This window comes from Saccopteryx bilineata, chromosome 2, assembly GCF_036850765.1.
Source record: "Saccopteryx bilineata isolate mSacBil1 chromosome 2, mSacBil1_pri_phased_curated, whole genome shotgun sequence".
In the NCBI taxonomy this organism is placed as follows: Eukaryota; Metazoa; Chordata; class Mammalia; order Chiroptera; family Emballonuridae; genus Saccopteryx; species Saccopteryx bilineata.
The window spans coordinates 229,618,419-229,644,465 of NC_089491.1; the positions used below are offsets into that span (position 1 = coordinate 229,618,419).

General features: G+C 42.5%; 2 protein-coding genes across 15 annotated transcripts in view; one reads left to right on the forward strand and one right to left on the reverse strand.

Moving 5' to 3' along the window:
• ITSN1 (intersectin 1) overlaps positions 1–5,309 on the reverse strand; it is a 234,736-nt gene extending 229,427 nt beyond the window's left edge. For 3 of the 7 annotated variants that reach the window (XM_066259466.1, XM_066259465.1, XM_066259461.1), the window contains exon 1: positions 4,886–5,309. The gene's annotated coding sequence lies outside the window, so the exon portion shown is untranslated. Of the gene's footprint in view, positions 1–638; positions 771–4,000; positions 4,101–4,885 lie in introns of those variants that run through there. The other 4 variants (XM_066259462.1, XM_066259464.1, XM_066259463.1 and 1 more) reach the window with 4 other exon arrangements.
• A 33-nt stretch (positions 5,310–5,342) lies between these two features.
• The window catches only part of CRYZL1 (crystallin zeta like 1), a 46,914-nt gene continuing 26,209 nt past the window's right edge, over positions 5,343–26,047 (forward strand). For 2 of the 8 annotated variants that reach the window (XM_066259475.1, XM_066259479.1), the window contains exons 1-5: positions 5,372–5,547; positions 5,648–5,869; positions 21,029–21,100; positions 21,880–21,957; positions 25,354–25,426. In XM_066259475.1, the coding sequence (XP_066115572.1) occupies positions 21,035–21,100; positions 21,880–21,957; positions 25,354–25,426 (217 nt within the window). In that variant the 5' untranslated portion in view covers positions 5,372–5,547; positions 5,648–5,869; positions 21,029–21,034. Of the gene's footprint in view, positions 5,548–5,647; positions 5,870–21,028; positions 21,101–21,879; positions 21,958–25,353; positions 25,427–26,047 lie in introns of all 8 variants that reach the window. The other 6 variants (XM_066259473.1, XM_066259478.1, XM_066259472.1 and 3 more) reach the window with 6 other exon arrangements.

Below are 26,047 nucleotides of genomic sequence, written 5' to 3' on the forward strand. Positions count from 1 at the left end.
CTAGCAATATCCCATATTTGTTACCAAAAATTATACATGAATAGCCACAGGTACACACACACAAAAAAGGATTTGAAGAGATATGTACCTGGGTAGTACACTTATGAGTATTTTATAGTTTTCTACTTTTTACTTTTCTGTATTTCCATTTTTCTACCATAAATATGCAGTTCTTTAAAATAAAAGTGAGCCTGACCAGGTGCTGGATCAGCAGATAGAGCATTGACCCGGGAAGCAGAGGACCCAGGTTCAAAACCCCAAGGTCGCCAGCTTGAGAGTGGGGTCACTGGCTTGAGCCTAAAGGTCGCTGCCTTGAGCAAGGGGTCACTGGCTCGGCTGGAGCCCCCCAGTCAAGGCACATGTGAGAAGCAATCAGTGAACAACAAAAGTGCTGCAACTACAGGTTGATACTTCTCATCTCTCCCTTTCAGTCTGTCTGTATGTCTCTCTCTTTAGCTAAAAAAAAATTAAAATTAAAATAAAAAGGATATCAGCTGATCATAAATTGATTATCAGCTTGGTTCTGAAATGCACAATTAGGCTGAAAGTTATGACAAGGTTTATTGTCTCAAGTACTTAGAAGTATATAAACTTTATTATCATTATTTCCATTTTTAACTAAGAAACTGAGGCCTGACCTGTGGTGGCGCAGTGGGATAAAGCGTCGACAGAACGCTCAGGTTGCTGGTTCGAAACCTTGGGCTTGCCCGGTCAAGGCACATATGGGAGTTGATGCTTCCTGCTCCTCCCCTTTCTCTCTCTTCCCCCATCTAAAAATCAATAAATTTAAAAAATTAAATAAATAAATAAAATAAAAAGAAACTGAGGCATTGAGGGCTTAGATGACTAAATCCAAGTCATAGATTGTGTGGTCAAACCCAATATTCTCTAGAAACTGCACTCTTAACTATCCAGAACCCTCAATTACATTATAGAAGCCGTTATTAATGAGGTCCATGCTATACTCTAAAAGAAGGGTGTGAAGGTCATAGTTTTTTAGTATAAAAAACAAAATTGAAAAATGTACCAATTTTCTGTATTTTTCAGATATCAATTTTTAAAGCATTATGTTAGGCTTATCATTACTTATCAAATGGTATTTTAATATAGTGATAACATAGTACTTTACCACTACACTGTGGCTTAAATTTACATTTTGAGTCTTCAAGCAAATATTTTGCTAGCAGCCTTCTCTCCAGTTTGTCACTTGAGCATTCTATCCTTGGGAAACGTTCTCTTCTTTCAGAGCCAATTCAACTACACAAATGACTTGGGTACAGTACTTGTGGCTCTTATTTCTAAAATCAGTGACTACTCAGTGATAAAAATATTTTCACAAGGCCCTGGCTGGCTGGCTTGGTGGTAGAGAGTCGGCCCAGTGCGTGAACATCCCAGGTTTGATTCCTGGGCACACAGGAGAAGTGACCATTTGCTTCTCCACCCTTCCCCCTTCTCTCTCCCCCTAACCGCCCCCTTCATCCAAAGCCATGGCATGGGGCAACAGCAAAAAGTTAGCCCCAGGTGCTGAGGATGGCTCCATGGCCTCTCCTCAGGTGTTAAAATGGCTGGTTGCCAAACAACCACAGCAGTGGCCCCAAATGGGCAGAGCATCGCCCCATAGGGTGCTTGCCTGGTGTGCCCTGGTCCGGACTCATGCAGAAGACTGTCTCTGCCTCCCCACCTCTCACTTAATAATAAAAGAAAAAACACTTTTTTCACAAGTAAAAATTTTAAAATGCAGTCTCACTGCAATGTAGTTCACTTATAAATACTGACTCGAGTTCCTCCAGACACTGTTCTAGGCACTCAGGATACAATGATGAACCCAAGTCTCTACCCTTCAGAAAGATTTATTACAGGTATGTTACATATTTGAAGGTCACAGTCAGGTTTTTGTCTTGTTTTTTAGTTCCTTTTTTTAAAAAATATTACTATTTCATAATTTTAATTAACAGCCTAAGGTATAAAACATTTTGTTACTTGAAAAACTTGCTATATCCACTTAAAGAGATGGTCTTAGGAAATAGTGAGAAGGAAGTTTAACAGTGGTTGGTTCTCCAACTTGACTGCGCAGGAGAAATTCCTGGAGGACTGGTTGAAAACACCAAATCCCAGGGCCCCACCTCCAGGAGTCTGATTGTGAGGAAAGACGACAAAAACCTGTTTTTTGTTTTGTTTTGTTTAAGCAAGAGAGAGGAACAGACAGAAAGGGAAAAAGATAAGAAGCATCAACTCTTTGTTGTGCTTCCTTAGTTGTTCATTGATTGCTTTCTCATATGTGCCTTGATGGGGAGGGGGCTCCAGCGAAACAAGTGACTCTTTGCTCAAGCCAGAGACCTTGGGCTCAAGCCAGAGACCTTAGGCTCACTCAAGTCAGCAACCCTTGGGCTCAAACCAGAGATCATGGGGTCATGTCTATGATCCCACACTCAAGCAGGCAACCTCAGGGTTTCGAACCTGGGTTCTCAGTATCCCAGGCCAACGCCTAACCACTGCACAAGCATCTGGTCAGGCAAAACCTGCATATTTAACAAGAACCTCAGTTAATGCTGCTATAAGAGATCTGAGATCCAGACTTGGTGAAACCCACCAGTAACTGAAACCATTCAGAAGGGAATAATTCAGAAGAGAAAAAAGCTTCACAGTAGTGGAACTTGAACTGAGTAATAAACCCAACCCTCCTATAATTAATTAGTTCTCTGTAATTCACAAATCTAGAAAATTAAAAAGATGAGGCAGAGTAGAGGAATTTAACAGCACCTCCTCCTTGACCTCTTATAGGGAGATTTCAAAGTAGGCATTTGGGGAAAAGATGAACTTGTCAAGTTCTACTATGAATATTAGAGATAAGCATTAAGAAAAAAGAAAATAGCTAGTCAACTGCAAAAAAATGCTAAGAGGGACAAACATTTCACGGAACTCACTTGCTACCACTCATTTTATGCCCTATTTCACAATGCTTAATATCTGAACAATCCACAGGGTTCCAAAGTACATCAAAAATTTGTTCACTTCCTCTTCTACTCAGGCAGAATAATAGAGTTTTGTGAAGATACCATGTGCCTCAGCAATTTCAATAAATACATTCTTAGATTGAAAAATACCTTTAAAAAAAGTTCAATCAGAAACTCCTTATAGTTTCAATGCCATCACTCATATTTCTCATTTCTCAATTTCAATTACTTAAAAGTTCCTGGGTTTTTTACCAACCTCCTACAGAAAGGATTGAATGTTTTATATATATTATATATATATATAATATATATATAATATATATAAAAATATATAATATATATTATATATATAAAATATATAATATATTTTGAAATTGAGAAATGAGAAATATGAGTGATGGCATTGAAACTATAAGGAGTTTCTGATTGAACTTTTTTTTAAAGGTATATATATATTTTATATATAATATATATATATTTAAGTTACAAGCAAACAGACACCAAAACAACATAAGTGTTTCAAGTAAACTATTAAAAGGAATTAAAAAGAAAAACCCAGTTCTCAGAGATAGGCAGAAATCCTAACTTTCTAATTCGAGGAGTGTTTAAGTTTCTGCACCTTGTGTCATCTAATAACAAAGGTATCCCCACAAACGCATCCCTATTTTATAGGTTAAGGGTAGCAATACACAAACCCGCTGGCCAGCTGTGTCCTGGCCCTCAGATCCTGTCCACCTCATAATCCAGGAGCGCTGAGCCTGTCCTTCATCCGTTCAAAGGGATTAGTAAACCGCCTCCCATCGACAGAACTGAGATTTCCCAGATGCACCGATTGATAATGATATTTGTTTTCATTATCTACACTCCTTGTTGTACTTGTTTTCGTGATTTGTACGCACTGAGCACACACAGGGCAGGAGCAGGACGCCGGGAGACAAGCACAAAGGAACGCATCTGTCCAGAGTCGGCATCTATTTAAAATCGCAGGCTGCGGCTGCCTCGGGGCAGCCCCGGCGAGGGCAAAGTTCTAAAGGAAACTTTCCTACCGAGAGGCTATCAAACACTCCATCGCCTGCAACTCCGCCGGGAAGCAGCTCATCCATTTCTTCAAAAGCAAAGCCTTCCCCAGCCTGAACCACAACAAAAGATGCCCCTAGAAAATGTAATCTGCGAAGTTGTTTGCAGATCCAAAGGCAGAAGGAAAGGAAAGTGCAACCCATCCCTCGGCGGTTTCCTTTTCCTAGCGTTCCCGGGTCCAGCAAGGAGAGACCGCAATCGTGCCTCCGGTCCGCACCCTGCACCGCGCGGGTGCGCAGAGCCGGGAGGGAGGGGCAGCGGACTCCGGGGCCGCTCCCGGCAAGCGGAGACACCGTCAGTCCGCCCGGCGCGCGATCCAGCCAGCCGGTGTGGACTGCCCTTCACGGCCTCGGACTGTGTGCGCACGGGAAGAAGACGGACAAGCCGGGACTCGAGGCCGGGGAGAGGCGGGCGACGCAACGCCGCACCCCGCAGCTCTTGATCCCCAGGAGGCGGGCGGGGAGGCGAGGCTTGGCCGGAGCGCCACGCTCAGACAACCGAGGGCAGCGAGGTCAGCCCTGGAGGACCGAGCGCCCTACGGCTCCCTGGGGACGGAGGGACCTTCTCGGCCGGTCAGGGCTGCGGACGCCCATTCAACCCGAATCCCGTCCCGCGCCGCCACCTCTCGGCCCGCCGCGGCCCCCCGGCCTCCCGGCGCCCGCCAGCAGGCTGCCCCCGGGAGAATGGGGAAAGACAGGCGAGAGCCACCGTGGCCGCGCCTCCGGGCACGCGGCAAAGGCTGAAGGGCGGCCCTCGGGACGGGAGCCCCAGGCAGCCATAGCGTCGACCCTCGCGCGGACCCCCGCCCCGCCACCTCGCCGGTCCAGGCCGCCGACGAGCAGCCCGCTCCTCACCTCATCTCCAGGCGAGTCCGCTCTGCCGCCCCGGGGACAAATCAGTGCAGCTCACTCGCCGCGCGGAGGGACGCAGGAGCCGCAGCCCTGCACACCATCCCCACCCGCCGCCTCTCCGTGCGCCCCGGAGTCCGTTCGGCACTCTCCCTCGCGAGCCGCCGTACTACGGAGCAACCAAGCTGCGCTCCCTGCTTTCTCCTCCGCTCCTCTCTACCTCCTTCGCTCCCTCCCTCACTCCCTCCCTCCCGCCTATCTCCTCATCTCTCTCCGCGGCCTGCCCCGCCCCTATCCATCCCCCTCTGTCTCCGCCCACAGGTGGGAGAAATTAAGCAGCCTGCCAATTGAAATAAGAGTCTCGCATGTACCCCGCCTCTGGCACCGCTCACCTCGAGAACCAATGGAAGAGGAACCAATAAAAATAGAAGAAGACAGAGTGACATTCCAGTAAATCAATCTACAAGCTCAAGGGGGGCGGGCTATCCCCTTCCAGAGGAGTAACCAGAGGTTTCTAGTCTGGTTTTTGCCTGACAGGATTTATGAAGATTTTGTTCCACGACTTTAGTGCATCTGTATGTTGCTCTGTGAGAAACGATAAGGAATATTTTAAAGGAGAGAATACCGTGGAGGCAAAAAGGGAGACGGAGCACCGTCCCAGGACGGTGGTAGGGCAAACAGTTAGCATGAGAAAGGGTGTGGCCTTTAACTGAAATTTGCATAAAACGAAACCTATCTAGGTGGGTATAACTTCTCCCATTTATTTAGGAATCCCTGTGCGGCGCCTCGTCTCTCCTCCGACCAGAGCATGCCGGGAGATGTCGTTCCGAGTTCGGTTGCTATGGCGTTCTCTACAGCCTCGGAAAGTCTTGGAGTGACGAGCGACCTGGCCAATAAGAGTAGCGCCTGGGCCAGCGGGGCGGGTTCTCTGCAGAAGGACTGAAGGTGGCGGCGGCGAAGTGGCAGACTGTTCGAGCCTCTGGAAGGCAGGTGAGTGCCAGTTCTGTGTCGTGTGACTTGGGAAAGGGGGCTTTGGACGAAAGATCGAGAGACACCTCGAGGAAGCATCCATACCAGGGGCGGATGTTGGTCCGCGCCGCACTCCAACCCCAGACCCCCTCGGGCCCGGGCCTAGCTTACTTAGCTGAGGCCACCGAGGGGCGGGGAAGACTTGATGTGTCTGCGGATTTCCTGGTCCTCTCACAGGCTTTCTCTCGGTTGCATCTCCCTCCACATTTAAGGGATGCAAAAGTCTGGACGTTCCCTTCCACTGAATCTCCCAAGTTGGTTTTCTCCTACCTGCCTCATTTTGTTCCTGTAATTTGAGTTTCTTTTTCTTCCTTCCTTACTCCTTTAATGCCATCGCTTTATACTCCTTACCTTTCCTTTTTTGGAGCAATTACCTAAACAAAGCAAGAGTATTCGCATTTGTATGACTTGAGGGTCAGGTTTGCCTTCGTCAGCTAAACAGCAGTTAACTCTGGGGCAAGCATAAGAACCACCTCGCAACACGTTGAAGTGCAGATGCTGGTTCTGTAGGTTGGGCGGCGCCCAAGAACCTGCGTTTCCACAGAACCCAGGTGCTGCGAGATTCTGCATAAGCTCTATCGAAACAAATATAACGTGAGCCACTTACGTAATGTTAAATTTTGAGTTAGCCATATCAAAAACCATGAAAAGAAACACGTGAAATTGATTTTGATGTTTCATTTAACCCAATATATCCAAAATATCATTCCAACCCATAATCAAATATTTTCTAATTGAGGTATTATACATTCTTTTCTTTTCACATTGTCTTTGAAATCTGATATATTTTACATTGACAGCGTATCTTAATTATAACTAGACACGGTTCAAGCGCCCCTTAGACACCTGTGGCTAGTGGCCACTCTTACTGGACAGCACAGATGCAGATGATATAATTGCCCCTGCAAAAACTAAAAGGTGTTAAAACTCCGGTTGCTCGTGACCAAACCCTTTGAGATGGATTTTGGAACTACTTTAAAGGTTCTCTGCCCAATTTACAGAAATAATAGTAAAAATAGCCAACACTTACTGAACGATTATTTTGTAGAGTGCTTTGCATGCATCATTTAATCCTTACAACAACCTTTTTTTTTATAATAATTTTATTTTTTTAATGGGGCGACATCAATAAATCAGGATACATATATTCAAAGATAACAAGTTCAGGTTATCTTGTCTTTCAATTATGTTGCATACCCATCACCCAAAGTCAACAACAACCTTTGATGTAACTTATTATTATTATCTCTGTTTGATAGAAATGAAATCTAAGGCACAGAAGGTTCAAATTAAATAGCCCAAAGTCACATAGGTAGCAAGTAGGAGAACCAGGCTTCATACTTGGGTCAGTTATGATTTCTAAATCTTATCTGTCAACCACGGCAGTGTATAATATTTGTCTTTTATTACTAATTTCACTTCATTGATACCTCTGCTCTACTTTATGGCAGCGGATAAGATGTTCGGATTTGAAACAAAGAGGGTTCCTCATACAAGGTCAACTTGCCTGTCGGTTGCAGTGAAATATTTTGGTAGTTTTACAACTCTTCATACTGTGCATTCAAAATCAAAGTTCTAGATTAAAGAAGTGTTCAAGATGCTGAGCAATTTAGGGCTTTGGGCCAGTACTATACCTTGGGCAGTATTGTGTCTTGATTCATTAGTGTACCTCTCTAAAGATAGGGAAACTTGGGAATTCTTAAAATGTTCCACTATGGCCTGACTGGTGGTGGTGCAGTGGATAGAATATCCATCCTGAACGCTGGGTTGCCTGTTCAAAACCCAAGGTTGCCAGGCCCTGGCCAGTTGACTCAGTGGTAGAGCATCGGCCTGGCTTGCAGGAGTCCCGGGTTCGATTCCCGGCCAGGGCACACAGGAGAAGCGCCCATCTGCTTCTCTACCCCTCCCCCTCTCCTTCCTCTCTGTCTCTCTCTTCCCCTCCCGCAGCCAAGGCTCCACTGGAGCAAAGTTGGCCCGGGCACTGAGGATGGCTCTGTGGCCTCTGCCTCAAGCGCTAGAATGGCTCTGATTGCGGCAGAGGGACACCCCAAGATGGGCAGAGCATCGCCCCCTGGTGGGCATGCCGGGTGGATCCTGGTCGGGCACATGCAGAAGTCTGTCTGACTGCCTCCCTGTTTCCAACTTTGGAAAAATACAAAAAAACCCCAAAACCCAAGGTTGCCAGCTTGAGTTTAGGATCCCCAGCTTGAGGGATGGGTTGCAGGCTTGGGTGAGGGGTCATCTACATAAGCCTGAGGTCACTGGCTTGAGCAAGGGGTCAACAGTCCAATCCCCAGTCCCCAGCCAAGGCACTGACGTGAAGCAATCAATGCGCAAAAGTGGAGGAGCAAGTTGATGCTTCTCTTTCTCTCCTTACTTCTCTCTCTCCCCTCCTCCCTCTTTCTCTCTCAAAAAACATTTCACTATGGAATCATGGTGTTTTTTGTTTTTGTTTTTAGTGAAATCATACATGCTAAAATGTGGTATTTTGCAAAATACTTCTAATTTTATGCATTAAAATAAATGTGACATCTTGTAAATTATTTTCTCTCATCTGTGAATTTATTAGTAAATATTTCATCAGAATTACAATTTCTGTCTTGCATCTGAAGCAAGAAATGATTTTTTTAAGATGCTGTAATGAGTTAGAAAATTAAACAGGCATTTACAACTACAATAATTGCAGTGAGTGAAGACTGGTTAAGTCAGTGGGAGAGGAAGGAAAGTGTAGCAGAGGTCTGAAGATCCCTCAGTTGCTGATATCCCTCATCACCGCCTGCACTGTCCCAAGTTCACATGATTAAGCCAGCTTAAAGAGAAGACTGTTATTCATCACACCGTTAGCTCCATTGTTCCCCATAGCACACTAGGGGAAAATATGTTAATTAGAAATATAAATGAGCCCTGGCCAGATAGCTTGGTTGGTTAGAGAGCATCGTCTAGAAGCGCAAAAGTTGCCAGTTTGATCCCTGGTCAGGACACATGCAGGAACAGATTGATGTTCCTGTCTCTTGCTCTCTTTCTCACTCTCTAAAAATCAATCAATAAATAAATAATTGACAAAAAGAAAAGAAATATAAATAAAAGTTACATTTCTATTGTTCTGGATCTTACTATAGTAAACAGCCCTACATTGAATAGTAACTGGACCAAAGATTTCCAATCCTTAAAATAATGACCATCTACCCCCAATCCATCCACTACTCACTTGGTAGAGGTACTGGCAGGGGAATGCCTCCAGTAAGAATCCTACATGTAAATCAGTAAATAAGAAAAGTTAAGCTCTCTTGGAGGCAGGAGACTAAATGAAAAATTTTTTTGAGATTCAAAAGAGTTCATTGTTGGAAGCCACCATTCTAGACAGGCAACAATTTGACATCTTCAAGCTAATGCCTTTTTTTTTTCTGTCTAAAACCCATATCAAACAGAAGATTTTTTCCTTTCCTAATTTTTCACCTATCTTTATGTCTTAAGTTATGTGAGTTGTAAAAACACCACACGTGTATAAATTCAATTGAGTATGTCTTGCTTATGTTCAAAGGAATCTAGATTGTCATAGTTAGAAGAGGATTTAATATGGTCATCTCAGCCACAGATGATGCTTGAATCCCCTTTATGATGACACTGTTAGTGTGTGTCTGGCCTCTGTTTAAATCCTTCCAGTGATAGAGAATATGCAACTTCATGCATTTTCCTACATTTATTTTTTTTAAGAAAGATTTTGTTTATTGTTTTAGAGAGGAGAGAAAGAAAGAAAGTGGGAGAGGAGCAGGAAGCATCAACTCATACTGGTTACTTCCTGTATGTGCCTTGAGAGGGCAAGCTGGTGTTCCAAACCAGCGACCTTAGCATTTCAGGTCAACATTGTATCCCATTGCTCCACCACAGGTCAGGCCTAAGTTTAAATTATGTACATAGCCCTGGCTGGATAGCTCGGTTGGTTAGAGCATCATCCCAAAACACAGAGCTGCTAGTTCAATTCCCGATCAGGGCACATACAGGAACAGCCCAATGTTCCTGTCTCTCTATCTCGCTCTTCCTCTCTCATTGAAATCAATCAATCAGTCAATCAGTTATGTACCTAGCATGTAAAGGTAAAGGTTTATAACTGGCTATCAGCTAGAAATGCTTCCTAGGTCCTAGCCAGGTGTGAACTACTATCACGGTGTCTTCCTGTGCCCACCTTGTAATCATCTTATGCTCATATGTGTGCTCATTTCTTATGCAAAGTGTCCTTAGAGTGTACAGATTTCTCGAGACTCTTGCCTGCACAGCACACAGATGTCTCCAACTGCTAAAGCCAGCTACCTACCTCCCTCTTTAAGAAGCAGAGCTGCCTATCTATTTAGGAATACCATTCTTCACAGCCTGCCAAGTATGGTATTTAGACCAAACATCCGTCTAGTTACTTTGATTTGCTAACCTTTTTTTTTTATTATTTTTTTATTTTTCTTAAAGATTTTATTTATTCATTATAGAGAGGAGAGAGAGAGAGAGAGAGAGAGAAGGGGGGAGGAGCAGGAAGCATCAACTCCCATATGTGCCTTGACCAGGCAAGCCCAGGGTTTCGAACCGGCGACCTCAGCGTTTCCAGGTTGATGCTTTATCCACTGCGCCACCACAGGTCAGGCCCTTTTTTTTTTTTTTAATTTATTGATTTGAGAAAGAGGAACATAAATTTGTTCCTGTATGTGCCCTGACTGGGGACCAACTGATAACCTCTGTGCTTCGGGACAATGCTCTAACCAACCGAGATATCTGTCCAGGGCTACTGACCATATTTTTAACCACTATTTGGGTGCATGCATGGTTTGATGTACTTTATCTGATATGTGGATATATGTGAAAAGTCTCACAGGTTAGTAAGAACATTATTAAAATGTAATATTTAAGTCACCTCTTCAATATAACTGAAGATTCATCCCCAACAGTCCAGCTGGTACCATACGCTATGCACCATTCCTGGCATAATGAGCCTATGGGCCCACATTTGAGAATTGACTTCATCTGTTTTTCTGTAAGCCCAGTTGCTGGACTGTACTTATGCTTTGCTCAAAAAAAAAATGAAGGTGGATTAGAAATATTATAACTGAATCCTGAACCAGAAATGCCCACAGTATTGCAAAGAGTGCTTTGGGAAATAATAGAAATTATAATATGAAGGATATAAAGAGTTTGGACGTTCAGGAATTAAGTTGTCTGCGGAATAACAGATGGATTGGGTGCAAAGAAGTGAAGCCATTCAGCAGCCTGTGGTCATAGCCCAGGCCTGAGACATGACAGTGTTAGCGCACCACTTGTGCTAACACCCATCGAAACAAAAAATGAGTGGGCAAGCCAGGACATCAAAAGGAAAAGCAGACTCTATGGTCAGTAACTTAATATGCAGGAAGGAAATGTGACAGACTCAGATAACCTTGATGACTGAAGATTGGTACAGCAAAATCTTACTTTGGAGAAAGATTAGTCCAGTCTTATGTCCCTCGGATTTGAGGTTGATCTGATACTCTGAATACTTTTGGTCTGAAAGCGTAGTTAAGAAATGATCTGTAGAGGTGTTATTTACAATTATTAATAGATGAGCTCCTTGAGGGATTAAGTGCAACAAGAGAACAAGTAAAGTTCATGTCACTGTTATAACAAAGATGACGCTGTTGGAAAGGTCTTCCCATTAAATCTTGTTAGAATTCCTTAAAACATCAGTACTTTTATTAACTATTTTCTTGGAGTGTTATTTATAGTATATGTTTAATTTATTCAGAATCCACTGTTTTGTACCGAAAATTATTTAAAATAGGTGTCACAATTTTTGTTCCTCCATATTTTTTAATAGGTTTAATGTGGACCATTATAAAAACATAAAGTATTATAAACATAATACTCAGTTTGTGAACTTAGGTCAAATATATTTAAAATCTAATATACCTGGAAAAATAAACCTGTTTTTTTTGGGGGGGGGGGGTTTAAGTGAATTATTTTATTTTTTTTATTTTATTTTTTTACAGAGACAGAGAGTCAGAGAGAAGGATAGATAGGGACAGACAGATAGGAAGGGAGAGAGATGAGAAGCATCAATCATCAGTTTTCCATTGCGACACCTTAGTTGTTTATTGATTGCTTTCTCATACGTGTCTTGACTGTGGGGCCACAGCAGACCGAGTAACCCCTTGCTCGAGCCAGTGACCTTGGGTCCAAGCTGGTGAGCTTTGCTCAAACCAGATGAGCCTGCGCTCAAGCTGGCGACCTCGGGGTCTCAAACCTGGGTCCTCTGCATCCCAGTCTGATGCTCTATCCACTGCGCCACTGCCTGGTCAGGCAAACCTGTGTTGTTTTTTTAAGATTTTTATTTAATCATCTGAGAGAGGAAAGAGAGAGATGGGGAGGGAAATGACAAGGGGGGAGGAGGAGGAGCATCAACTCCCATATGTGCCTTGACTGGGTAAGTCCAGGGTTTTGAACCAGCGACCTCAGTTTTCCAAGTTGACACTTTATCCACTGCACCACCACAGGTCAGGCCAAAACCTGTTTTAAAATGTAGGCTGATAAGCCCTATAAAAAGTATGTCAGCAGCCCTGGCTAGTGACGCAGTGGATAGATCACTCGCCCAGAGCACGGAGGTCACTGGTTCTATCCCGAGGTCCCCACTTGTTCCTGAGGGCACCTTTCAAGGCTTGATTGGGTCTTGACTCTGAGGGCACTGGCTCAACCCTACCATCGCTGGTTTGAGCCCAGGTCAGGACACATATGAGAAGCTGTCAATGGCAGAACTAAGTGGGAAAAACAAGTTGATGCTCCTCTCGCTCTTTCTTTCTTAAAAAAAAACAACACAAAAACCTATCAGCCTACTTTTTTTTTTTTTTAATTTTTAACAGTGAGTCTGAGAGAGGGACAGACAGACAGGAAGGGAGAGAGATGAGAAGCATCAATTCTTCATTGTGGCATCTTAGCTGTTCATTGATTGTTTTCTCCTGTGTGCTTTGATGGGAGGGACTACAGCAGAGAGGGTGACCCCTTGCTCAAGCCAGTGACCTTGGGTTCCAAGCCAGCGACCCTGGGGCTCAAGCCAGTGACCTTGGGCTTAAGCTGGTGAATCTTGCTCAAACCAGATGAGCCCGCGCTCAATCCAGCAACTATGGAGTTTCGAACCTGCGTCCTCCGCGTCCCAGTCAGATGCTCTATCCACTGCGCTGCCATCTGGTCAGGCTCAGCCTATATTTTAAACAGATTTATGTTCATTCAAAAGTTTTGTGGCCTGACCAGGCGGTGGCACAGCTCAGCCTACATTTTAAACAGGTTTATGTTCATTCAAAAGCTTTATACCCTGACCAGGTGGTGCCACAGCTCAGCCTACATTTTAAACATGTTTATGTTCATTCAAAAGTTTTCTGACCTGACCAGGTAGTAACGCAGTGGACAGAGCGCCAGACAGGGACGCAAAGGACCCAGGTTCGAAACTCCAAAGTCGCCAGATTGAGCACGGGCTCATCTGGCTTGAGCAAGGGGTCACTCAGTCTGCTGTCCCTCCACACCCCCCTACCCCTGTCAAGGCACATAAGAGAAAGCAATCAATGAACAACTAAGGTGCCGCAAGGGAGAATTGATGCTTCTCATCTCTCTCCCTTCCAGCCTATTTGTCCCTTTCTGTGTCTCTCTGTCTCCCTCACCAAAAAAAAAAAAAAAAAGTTTTATATAGCACTTCTTTGATAAAGAAAAGTTTAGAGTAGGATATAATTTTGAAGTTACATGACGTTAATCCTTGGAAACGGTGTGGTCAATTCTATATATTTTAATTTATATTTTTATTTTATAATGTGTTCAGTTATATTATATCTTGTGCACAAGTATTTTTACTTTCAACAAAAATTTTATTAAGTGATGGACTTAGTTTTCCATTTAATCTACTACAGTGGTCCCCAACCTTTTTTGGACCATGGGCCGGTTTAGTGTCAGAAAATATTTTCAAGGACCAGCCTTTAGGGTGGGACGGATAAATGTATCACGTGATCGAGACAAGCATCAAGAGTGAGTCTTAGACGGATGTAACAGAGGGAATCTGGTCATTTTTAAAAAATAAAACATCGTTCAGCCTTAAATATAAATAAAACAGAAATAATGTAAGTTATTTATTCTTTCTCTGAGGACTGTTACCAAATGGCCCACGGACTGGTACCGGTCCGTGGCCCAGGAGTTGGGGACCATTGATCTACTAGACCAATGCCTGAGAGAGTATGTGGACCTTGATTACCATCTGTTCTAACATTTTTTTAGTGTTAAGAACTCTGGGCCCTGACTGGTTGGCTCAGTGTTAGACCGTCATCCTGGCATGTGGATGACCTGGGTTTGATTTCCTGGTCAGGGCACACAGGAGAAGCAACCATCTGCTTTTCCACCCCTTCCCTTTCTCTTTCTCTTTCCCTCTCCCTCTCTCTCTCTCTCTTCCCCTGCTACAACTGTGGCTCGATAGGTTTGAACGAATCAGCTAGGACTCTGAGGATGGCACCATGGAGCCTCTGCGTCAGGTGGTAAAAATAGCTCGGTTGTGAGCATGGCCCCAGATGGGCAGCGCACTGGCCCTAGATGGGGGTTGTCAGGTGGATCACGGTCAGGGTACATGCATGTAGAATTCTGTCCCTCTATCTTCTCTCCTCTCACTTGGAAAAGAAAAGAAAAAAAAAAGGAACTGTTTTTTGGGGAGGTTTGCAAAACAATATTTCCTCATATTTCTTGCCACTTCTGTAAAAACACTTCTCGTTCTTCACTTTGTAATTTTGAGGATATTTTTGTTCCCATGAGGTTCTTTATTGGATCAACTAATCATTCCTTTTTTCTACCAGCCAGGCCAATTTCAACCTAAAATTTGGAGGAACTATTTAGGATAATCTGACTAAAAATATTGATGTTGTTATATATATAATATTTGCTTTAGTGATAATATCTTTCTAGATCTTTGAAACTGGGATGATTCAGTGTGAGGTCCATGTGACTGCTGATCTGGGAGACATCCAGTGTTTGAAGATGCATTAGGCTTCCCTGGCTAGATAGCTTAGTTATTTAGAGTGTCATCCCGCTACACAAAGGATGAGGGTACAATCCCCAGTCAGGGCACATGCAGGAATAGATCGTTCTTTCTGTTTCTCACTCTAAAATCAATAAATGAATTAAAAAGAGATAGAGAGAGATGCAGTGGGCAGGGAAAACAATGGCTTCCAGAATTACAATAGGAGGTGTTTGGAAATCATGGTGTTGCTGTGTTAACATTCCATCTCTCCAAAAGGCACCCCTAGTAGCTCCAGACTGAGTAAGGAGCAGAGATTTCATTAGTTAATAATAATGGACATTGATTCTCCCAAGCAGTAGCTGGTAAAACCCACTAGTTAGTAAGTGAATAAGGCAAGGTTTTGTTAGTGTGTAATGAAATCTAGAAGCATGGGACAGATGGGTTAGATTGACTGTCACTGGGGGAGGTTTCAGAGAGTGAATAAATTGGGCTTTATTTACTTCGCAGAATCTGTAGAGTAAGTACAGCGCAGTCTCTGGGAACAAGCAATGCCTGGAAGCCCGAGACGGGTGACCATATGGTGTGAAGTTATGACTAGATCAGATAGGGTATTCATTAGAAAAAATAGGGGAACAGGGGTAAGGTAGACCAGAAATAGTGGGTAATGCATTTTAGACGTCCTTGAGAGCTAGGCAGAGAGGATAGGTTCAGTGTCATAGGACAGTGGTCCCCAACCTTTTTTGGGCCACGGACCGGTTTAATGTCAGAAAATATTTTCACAGACCGGCCTTTAGGGTGTGATGGATAAATGTATCACGTGACCAAGACAAGCGTCAAGAGTGAGTCTTAGACGGATGTAACAGAGGGAATCTGGTCATTTTTAAAAATGGAAATAGCCCTGGCCGGTTGGCTCAGCGGTAGAGCGTCGGCCTAGCGTGCGGAGGACCCGGGTTCGATTCCCGGCCAGGGCACACAGGAGAAGCGCCCATTTGCTTCTCCACCCCTCCGCCGCGCTTTCCCTCTCTGTCTCTCTCTTCCCCTCCCACAGCCAAGGCTCCATTGGAGCAAAGATGGCCCGGGCGCTGGGGATGGCTCTATGGCCTCTGCCTCAGGCGCTAGAGTGGCTCTGGTCGCAACATGGCGACGCCCAGGATGGGCAGAGCATCGCCCCCTGGTGGGCAGAGCGTTGCCCCATGGTGGGCGTGCCGAGTGGATCCCGGTCGGGCGCATGCGGGAGTCTGTCTGGCTGTCTCTCCCTGTTTCCAGCTTCAGAAAAATGAAAAAGAAAAAAAAAAATTAAAAATGGAAATAATGTAAGTTATTTATTCTTTCTCTGCGGACCGGTACCAAATGGCCCACGGACCGGTACAGGTCCGCATCCTGGGGGTTGGGGACCACTGTCATAGGGGATACATAGCTGTATCTGTGCCTATGTCCTTCCCTTCTCCCATACAAACACACCAACAAACACATTGACGTGCACACACACAAAGCCCTTTAACCAAAGAGTTAGAATTTTATTTACTCATCTGACCTAGCTCACCCTGTTTTTATATACAGTTGGTACATGCTACATACCTAATTATATATGTCTTGAATGTGTATTCACTTCTTTTAGTTCCAGAATTTGATGGTCATATTCAGAGGCAGATTAAGGTCAGTTGAGGTCCCTGGTGCAGAAGAAAATATTGGGCCCCTTAAATAAAAGCGAGAGACAGGGAAAATAAAAATACATGTTAACCATATTTTTAAATAAATAAAAAATATTATGTACGATTAATGTTAAAATTGCACATATGAAACCGAACTTGCTGTCATTAGAAAAAAGTGTAAAGTTGGGGTTTTGCGAGGCCCTTCAGAAGTTGGGGCCCAGGGCACGCGCCTGGTGCACCTGCTGTTAAAACCGCCTTGGCCTGACCTGTGGTGGCGCAGTGGATAAAGCGTTAACCTGGAAACACTGAGGTTGCCGGTTCAAAACCCTGGGCTTGCCTGGTCAAGGTGCATATGGGAGTTGATGCTTCCTGCTCCTCCCCCCTTCTCTCTCTCTCTCTCTCCCCTCTCTATAATGAATAAATAAAAAAAAAAATCTAAAAAAAAAACAAAAAAAAAAAAAACCGCCTCTGATCATATTCTAGAAAGCAATTAAAAACTCTTCATATGGCTCCATTAGATCCTATAAGATTCAACATGCAGGCTGGTTTCATGGGCAAGGAATCCATGCCTGGTTTAATGCACAGCTGTCACCATCTTGAAATTTTAACAATTTCTGTACAAGATTTCCCACATTTTCATTTGTACTGGGCTCTGCAAATTATGTAGCCAGTTTTAAAAACAAATTATTAATAATCATCAGTCCTAGCCTGACCAGGCGGTGGCGCAGTGGATAGAGCGTCGGACTGGGATGCAGAGGACCCAGGTTCGAGACCCCTAGATCGCCAGCTTAAGCGCGGGCTCATCTGGTTTGAGCAAAGCTCATCAGCTTGGACCCAAAGTCACTGGCTGGAACAAAGGGTTACTCGGTCTGCTGAAGCCCCACAGTCAAGGCACCTATGAGAAAGCAATCAATGAACAACTAAGGTGTCGCAATGAAAAACTGATGATTGATGCTTCTCATCTCTCCTCATTCCTGTCTGTCTGTCCCTGTCTATCCCTCTCTCTGACTCTCTCTCTGTCTCTGTAAAAAAAAAAATTTTTTTTAAATCATCAGTCCTAAACTAAAGAATATAGAATTTTAGTTTTAAGTGAAAAGTCTAATGTTAGCAGCTCAGTAGAAAGCCATTAAGCATAATGGTTAAGAGAAATTACTTTGGAGTTGGTAGCACCTGGTCTGTCACAGTTCTGCTCCAGCTGGTGCGATAAGACCCTAGATATATGACTTAACCTCTATAAGACTCAGTTTCTCATTCATAAAATAAATGGAATAATAATACTTTTACTGAGAAGTAGGTACAAGAATGTTCTTAGCAGGATAATTTGTAAAAGCCCCAAACTGAAAACAATCAAATGTCTATCTATAGTGGAATTAATAAATAGTATTTTATTAATACAATGGACTACTATAGAGCAATGAGAATGAGTGAACAACTACCAGCAACATGAGTGAAACAAACATAATTTTGAGAAAAAGAAAATGGACATAAAGAAATATAACTTCAGCCTGACCTCTGGTGGCGCAGTGGATAAAGTGTCGACCTGGGAACACTGAGGTTGCTGGTTCAAAACCCTGCACTTGTCTAGTCAAGGCATATGTGGGAGTTTATGCTTTCTGCTCCTCCCCCCTTTCTCTCTCTCTCTCTCTTTCTCCCTCCCTCCCTCCCTCTTCTCTAAAATGAATAAATAAAAATTAAGAAAAAGAAATATAACTTCATTTGTATAATGTCAAACAGACAAAACTGATCTGTGCTGTTAAAACAGAATATTGAGTATCCGCAGGAGGGTAGATCATGACTAGAAGGGGAGCAAGGGCTCCTGAGGCTGTGGTGCTGTTTCCTGCTGTGATATGGCTACTTTTACTCTGTGAAGAATAGTGTAGGACATCTGCAGTTTTCTATGTATCCCTCTATAAAATTTACACTTAAGACAATAGTCTTGGGCCTGACCAGGCGGTGGCACAGTGGATAGAGTGTTGAACTGGGATGCAGAGGACCCAGGTTCAAGACCCCGAGGTCGCTAGCTTGAGCGCAAGCTCATCTGGCTTGAGAAAAAAGCTCACCAGCTGGGACCCAAGGTCGCTGGCTGCAGCAAGGGGTTGCTCAGTCTGCTGAAGGCCCACGGTCAAGGCACATATGAGAAAGCAATCAATGAACAACTAAGGTGTTGCAACGAAAAACTAATGATTGATGTTCCTCGTCTCTTTCCATACCTGCCTGTCTGTCCCTGTCTATCCCTCTTTCTGACTCTCTCTCTGTCCCTGTAAAAAAAAAGAAAAGAAAAGAAAAGAAAATAGTCCTGGCCCTGGCCGGTTTGCTTAGTGGTAGAGTGTCCGCCTGGCATGTGGATGTTCCAGGTTCAATTCCCGGTCATGGTACACAGGACACAGGAGAAGTACCCATCTACTTCTCCACCCCTTCCCCTCTCGCTTCTCTCTCTCCCTCCCTCTCTCTCTCTTCTTCTCCTGCAGCCATGCCTCAATTGGAGGAGTTGATCCCAGAAACTGAGGATAGCCCTATTGCCTCCCCATCAGGGGCTTAGAGCTCGGTTGCTGAGCAACAGAGCAACGCCCTAGATGGGCAGAGCATTATCCCCGGCTCCGGTGGGCTTGCCAGGATCCCAGTCCAGGTACACGTGGTCTGTCTCTGCCTCTCACTTAATTTAATCCTTTGAGTAGTAAAAACGTTTATGTACATCCTCGTGCCTCCTGACCATCCAGAGTACGATTGTACATGTACATCTTTAAACTTTGAGATGGAGGTACAGGAGAATTGCATGAGATAACAGAAATTTTTATTTTTAATATATGTAAGGCAACATTAAAAAAGGTAAATGTATGTTCTTCTTGTTTCCATAAATTGGTTATCAAACAAACATGATTTTAAGTTAGAACTAATTTCATTTTTTGAAAAAAACTCACTCCCAAGGGTCAGTGAGCATGAAAAAAACTCACTACTCAAAAGGTTAAAAAAAAATTAAAGAAACAATGTGGAATTCTTAGAGATGCTTGAAGAAGTCCACAGACTACAAGTTTAAATACTTCCATTAAGTGGTTGTAAACTTACAGAAAAATTCAGTGGGTGCCTTGTTGTTCATTCCACTTTTTCCTTTTTAATGGTCTTTTTTAAGACTTGAATGCCTTTTAAATGAGATCTTTAGTAATTATAATTGAGCTCTGTGGCCCTCTAAATTTTTTTTTTTCTCAAGTACATCTAATAGTTTTTATTGAATAGTAAAGTAAAATTAAGCACATGCTCACCTTTATGTGAAAAGTTGAACTGGCCTGACCAGGCGGTGGTGCAGTAGATAGAGCATCGGACTGGGATGCAGAAGGACCCAGGTTCGAGACCCCGAGGTTGCCAGCTTGAGCGTGGGTTCATCTGGTTTGAGCAAAAGCTCACCAGCTTGGACCCAAGGCCGCTGGCTCAAGCAAGGGGTTACTTGGTCTACTGAAGGCCCGCGGTCAAGGCACATATGAGAAAGTAATCAATGAACAACTAAGGTCTTGCAAAGCGCAACGAAAAACTGATGATTGATGCTTCTCATCTCTCCGTTCCTGTCTGTCTGTCTCTGTCTATCCCTTTCTCTGACTCTCTCTCTGTCTCTGTTTAAAAAAAAATGAATAGGCCTGACCTGTGGTGGCGCAGTGGATAAAGCATCGACCTGGAATACTGATATCACCGTTTCAAAACCCTGGGCTTGCCTGGTCAAGGCACATATGGGAGTTGATGTTTCCTGCTCCTCCCCCTGTTCTCTCTCTATCTCTCCCTCTCTCTCTCTCTCCCCTTTCTCTCTAATAAAAATGAATAAATAAAATCTAAAAAAGTAAATAAATAAAAAATTTTAAAAAACTAAGCTTTAAAAAAATGAATAAATAAATCTTTACGAAAAGTTGAAATGTAAACCCACTCTGTCTCAAGATGCAGCCTGACCAGGCAGTGGTGCAGTGGATAAAGCGTTGGACTGGGATGCGGACGACCCAGGTTTGAGACCCCCAAGGTTGCTAGCTTGAGCGTGGGCTCATCTGGTTTGAGCAAAGCTCACCAGCTTAGACCCAAGGTCGCTGGTTTGAGCAGTAGGTTACTCAGTCTGCTGTAGCCCCACGGTCAAGGCACATATGAGAAAGCAATCAGTGAACAACTAAGGTGTCGCAACGAAAAACTGATGATTGATGCTTCTCATCTTTCTCCATTCCTGTCTATCCCTATCTGACTCTCTCTCTGTCTCTGTAAAAAAATAAAATAAAAATAAAATAAAATAAAAAATAAAAAGATGCACACTCAGAGACTATGGCATATTCTCCTGTGTGATCACTTTCAAGAACTGTTGTTTCAATTTATTTGTTTGAAAACTACATTTAAATTTATCATTTATCCTTTGCCAGCACTATTTTTTAATTTTTCCTTTCATTTGATCTGGAAGACATTTTGTTGTTTATTTTATGTGTATATTTTTTTGTCGGTTTATTTTAGGTGACTATGAAAGGCTTATATTTTCAACAGAGTTCTACAAATGAAGAAATAACATTTGTATTCCAAGAAAGGGTAAGAAAAATTGTTTAATTATTAAACAAAACAAGATAAGTATATTAACCTAGGTTTAAATGATCTTTTAGTGGACCTTAAGTGAAATTACATTAATCTTGTGTGACGATGGTGGTTCATATTTTAGTACAACTATACTTTTAGAAGAGTTGCTACAGAAGAGTTTTTAGTTCCCGAGGGTTGTGGTATAAAAAATATCAGGAAAACAGAACAACCTTAATAGTCTTACATGTTGCAGAATGAACTCAAACTTATTCTGAATACCACAGTAAAGTGAATTTGCAGATTGCAGCCATACTTCAGAAAATACATTTTCTCAAACTGTGAAATAAAAGAGGTGGAGAAGCATTGTTTTCCACACTAATTTCTGAGCTTTGCAAAGTTACCTTATTCACTAAGCTTTAAATGGCCTCTAGGTTTTACCACTTTAAGCATAGATAGTGGTATTTTCATATATTGATGATTGTTTGAAATGTTTGCGGCAAGCCAGATCATTCCAGTGGTAGAAGCCAAGCTGTCTGAGATTTAGACCCCTGACCTAAAGGATTTTGGAGTTAGTGAAAGATAACAGAGAAAAACTGTTCATGATCCAGAAATTCTTATTACACTATGAAATACACAATTATCGCATACGATTAGCACCTACTTTTCAGCCCTACAGTTCACTATAAGATTTGGGGCCTGTTTAATTTTGTTCAATTATGTATGAAATTTTCACAAAATCAAGAAAAGAGTGGTCTCAAAGGAATGTATAATACTTTGTTATCATTTGGTTCTAGGAAAATCTTCCTGTTACAGAGGATAACTATGTGAAACTCCAAGTTAAAGTTTGTGCTTTGAGCCACATAAATACAAAGGTATTGGTGCTTTTATTTGGGCCAAAAGTTAAGGGAGTGTTTCATATTATATTTAGTTTACAAATATAATGATAACTAACTTCTGAGTGCCAAGAAATTATTATCATTCTTAGAACAGACTAGAGTAGAATAGAATAGATAGGGGGAAATTTTAATGTGAATTTATATATTTCTATATTAAATTATTAGTCTAATTGAAGTCATAAATTTTATATTAGTATATGAAAATACCTTATAAACTCCTTTACATTGTGAAAGACTGAGAATTTATAATTATTAAGGCCTATATCAAAGTAGAAAATACCTTTATAAATAACTTTCTATAGCTATTTGTAGTTAATGTCTTTAGAATGGGTTCATATTCTTCTTATCATTTCTCTTTGTCTCTGTCTCATACACACATCCTCAGTCTCACATTATCCCACAGTAATCTCCATCATTAAATACAGTACATGAAAAGATTTCAAAGGAGAAAGTGTGGTTAAATGTGCTGTGATAAATATAGCAAGTCCATTTACTCAGTTTAGAAAGTTAAGACCATAGGTTTATTGGATCTTTACATTATTGGATTATATTGTCATCATAATTTCTAGGAATCTAAAAGGTTTTTTTTGTTTATTTTTTTTAAATTTTTTTAATTCATTTTTAGAGAGGAGAGAGACAGAGAAGGAGAGAGAGGAGAGAGAGACAGAGAGAGAGAAGGGGGGAGGAGCTGGAAGCATCAACTCCCATATATGCCTTGAACCAGGGAAGTCCAGGGTTTTGAGCCGGTGACCTCAGCATTTCCAGGTCGACGCTTTATCCACAGCACCACCACAGGTCAGGCAAGAATCTAAAAGTTTTCTACAATAAAGTCACATTTAGAGAAATTACAGAACAAAGTCAGCTTCTATCAGGCAACTCTGTAACATGCACATGACCTGAGAAGTGAACCAGTGAGATGCCCCGAGTCCTTTCACAGGAGTAGTACCACTCCTTGTCTTTTTGATACTATGCAAAATTCATTAAAATCTCAGTCTAAGCCCTGGCCAGTTGGCTCAGTGGTAGAGCGTCGGCCTGGCGTGCAGAGTCCCAGGTTCGATTCCCGGCCAGGGCACACAGGAGAAGCGCCCATCTGCTTCTCCACCCCTCCTCCTCTCCTTCCTCTCTGTCTCTCTCTTCCCCTCCCGCAGCCGAGGCTCCATTGGAGCAAAGATGGCCCCGGGCGCTGGGGATGGCTCCTTGGCCTCTGCCCCAGGCACTAGAGTGGCTCTGGTCGCAACTGAGCGACGCCCCGGAGGGGCAGAGCGTGGCTCCCTGGTGGGCGTGCTGGGTGGATCCTGGTCGGGCGCCTGTGGGAGTCTGTCTGACTGTCTCTCCCCGTTTCCAGCTTCAGAGAAATACAAAAAAAAAAAAAAAAAAATCTCAGTCTAAAAGGAAAAAAGAAGACAAATAGGGTTTCTATCACAACCTCTACTTAACATCGTTGAATATACTGGAGGTCCAAAATAATGCAGTAAAGCAATAAAAAGAAATAAAAGATACAGCAATTGGAAAAGTGGGGGGGAATCCCACTCTAGAAAATTATCTCATGTCTCTCTTTTTTTTTAATCGAGACAGAGAGAAAGACAGACACAGACAGGGACAGACAGACAGGAAGGGAGAGGCATGACAAACATCAATTCATAGTTGCAGCACTTTAGTTGTTCATTGCTTGCTTTCTCATATGTGCCTTGACCAGGGGTTCCAGCTGAGCCAGTGACCCTTTGGCGTAAACCAGCAACCATGGGGTCATGTCTATTTTGGCGACCCTGCACCCAAGCCAGATGAGCTCGCGTTCAAGCCAGGAACCTCAAGGTTGTGAACCTGGGTCATCAGCATCCCAGGTCAACTCTCTAGCCATTGTACCACCTGGTCAGGCTATCTCATGTCTAATAGAAAGAAATAGTAAATTATAGTAAAATCAATCCAATGAAATATTACACGACTATTAAACATAACAGTTATGAAAAATGCAATGATGTCAGAAAATGCTTATGTAAGAAAGTGAAGGAGGAAGGCCACAGTTGCTATAACCATAATTATAGTTCTGTAGAAGTGTGCATAAAAGAAATAGAGGACAAAAGCCTGACCAGGTGGTGGCGCAGTGGATAGAGCCTCAGACTGGGATGCAGAGGACCCAGGTTCAAAACCCCAAGGTTGCCCGCTTGAGCACGGGCTCATCCAGCTTGAGTGCAGGCTCACCAGCTTGAGCGTGGGGTTGCTGGCTTGAGCATTGGATCATAGACATGACCCCGTGGTCGCTGGATTGAGTCCAAAGGTCGCTGGCTTGAAGCACAAGGTCGCTGGCTTGAACCCAAGGTTGCTGGCTTAAGCAAAAGGTCACTCGCTCTATTGTATCCCCCCTTCCATCCTTTGGTCAAGGCACATATGAGAAAGCAAGCAATGAACAACTAAGGTGCCACAATGAAGAATTGAGGCTTCTCATCTCTCTCCCTTCCTATCTGTCCCTGTCTGTCCCTCTCTGTGTCTCTCTCTCTGTCTCTGTCACACAAAAAAATAGAAAGAATATAAAACAGCCAGTGTTTCTATAAGAATGTCATGTTATCATCTTTACAAAAGTACAAAGTTCCACACTGAAAGATAAACATTTCTAGCAATCAAGTATATATAAGAGATCTAAATATTGAATATAAAAAATATATGAGAATTATTTCAATTTCTTTTTATTTTCTGTTTCTAAAATACTATGATACCTACAAATATGTTCTGTGACTCTGATATTATTATAAAATGGCAGAAACTGAAACAGGCTTATCTGTAGATACTTTGTCAATTCAAAAGCCAAGTACTGAATTTGGTCAGAAGATTACAAAGCACTAATGTCTCAAAAATACAGAATTCTTTTATAAAAAGAAATTCCAATTTGAAATTAATGGGGATTTTCCTATGTATATCCATCACCTCTTCCCACCTGCTTCTTGACCCAAGACTTGGGAGGAACACTCAGATGATTTTAGAGGGTGTGGCAACTGAGAACCTTTTGTTTTCATTAACTATGTCTCCTTAGTCAACCACATCCTCCTCAAATTCCCCTCGCCAGAGCCAAATGAGTTGACTGGTAAATTTGGGTCATAGTTCACTTTCATACTTGGCAGAGTAAAGATGTTAAAGTATGTTAATGGCGATTTGAATAATAACACTCATACCTAAGACCTACATATCAATTCTTCAGCCAACTCTCTGTTTATTACTCTACAGAAAAACCTGTTTTATGAAGTTATTTGCTTTGTATTTAGTTCAAAAATTGAATCATATTTGCGTTTTGTATGGTTTGATGATTTTTGCTCTTGCTTTCCTCTTGTATAAGAAGCCAGGGTTTATTTTTGACAATAAACAGCCTTTGTCATGATTTAGCTTCTGGCAGAACTGAAGATGGAAAAGGATTTATTTCCTGTTGGGAGAGAAATTGCCGGAATTGTGTTAGATGGTAAGTTTTTAGATGTAAATGTCTATATTTTTTAAGGTAAAAGAAATTATGTGGTAGTTAATTGTGTACTGGCACATAAAATCATACAGACATCTTCAAATATAAAATTTAATTATACAGAAATGTTTTCCTCTTTCTAAATTAAAAAGAAAAATAGAACTTAACTGATGTTTTATAATTAAAGAGCTTATTATACTTTAGTAAATATTTAGGGATTATGTATGCAAATCTATGAATAATCATATTGACTAGCGTGACCAGTGTTTCCTTTCTATGATGTTTGCAAACCAGCATACATTACTTCTATAAATTAGCTTTGGGCCAAAGTTTACATAATAGTAACTAAATCCACATTAAACTTTAAAGTTTTCATTTAAAAGAGCATTTAAAAGTTAAGCAGTTTGGCCTGACCAGGCGGTGGCACAGTGGATATAGAGTGTCGGACTGGGATGCAGAAGGACAAGGTTCGAGACCCCGAAGTCGCCAGCTTCAGCGTGGGCTCAACTGGTTTGAGCAAAATCTCACCAGCTGGCTCTAGCAAGGGGTTACTCCATCTGCTGTAGCCCCGCGGTCAAAGGCACATATGAGAGGGCAATCAATGAACAACTAAGGTGTCGCAAC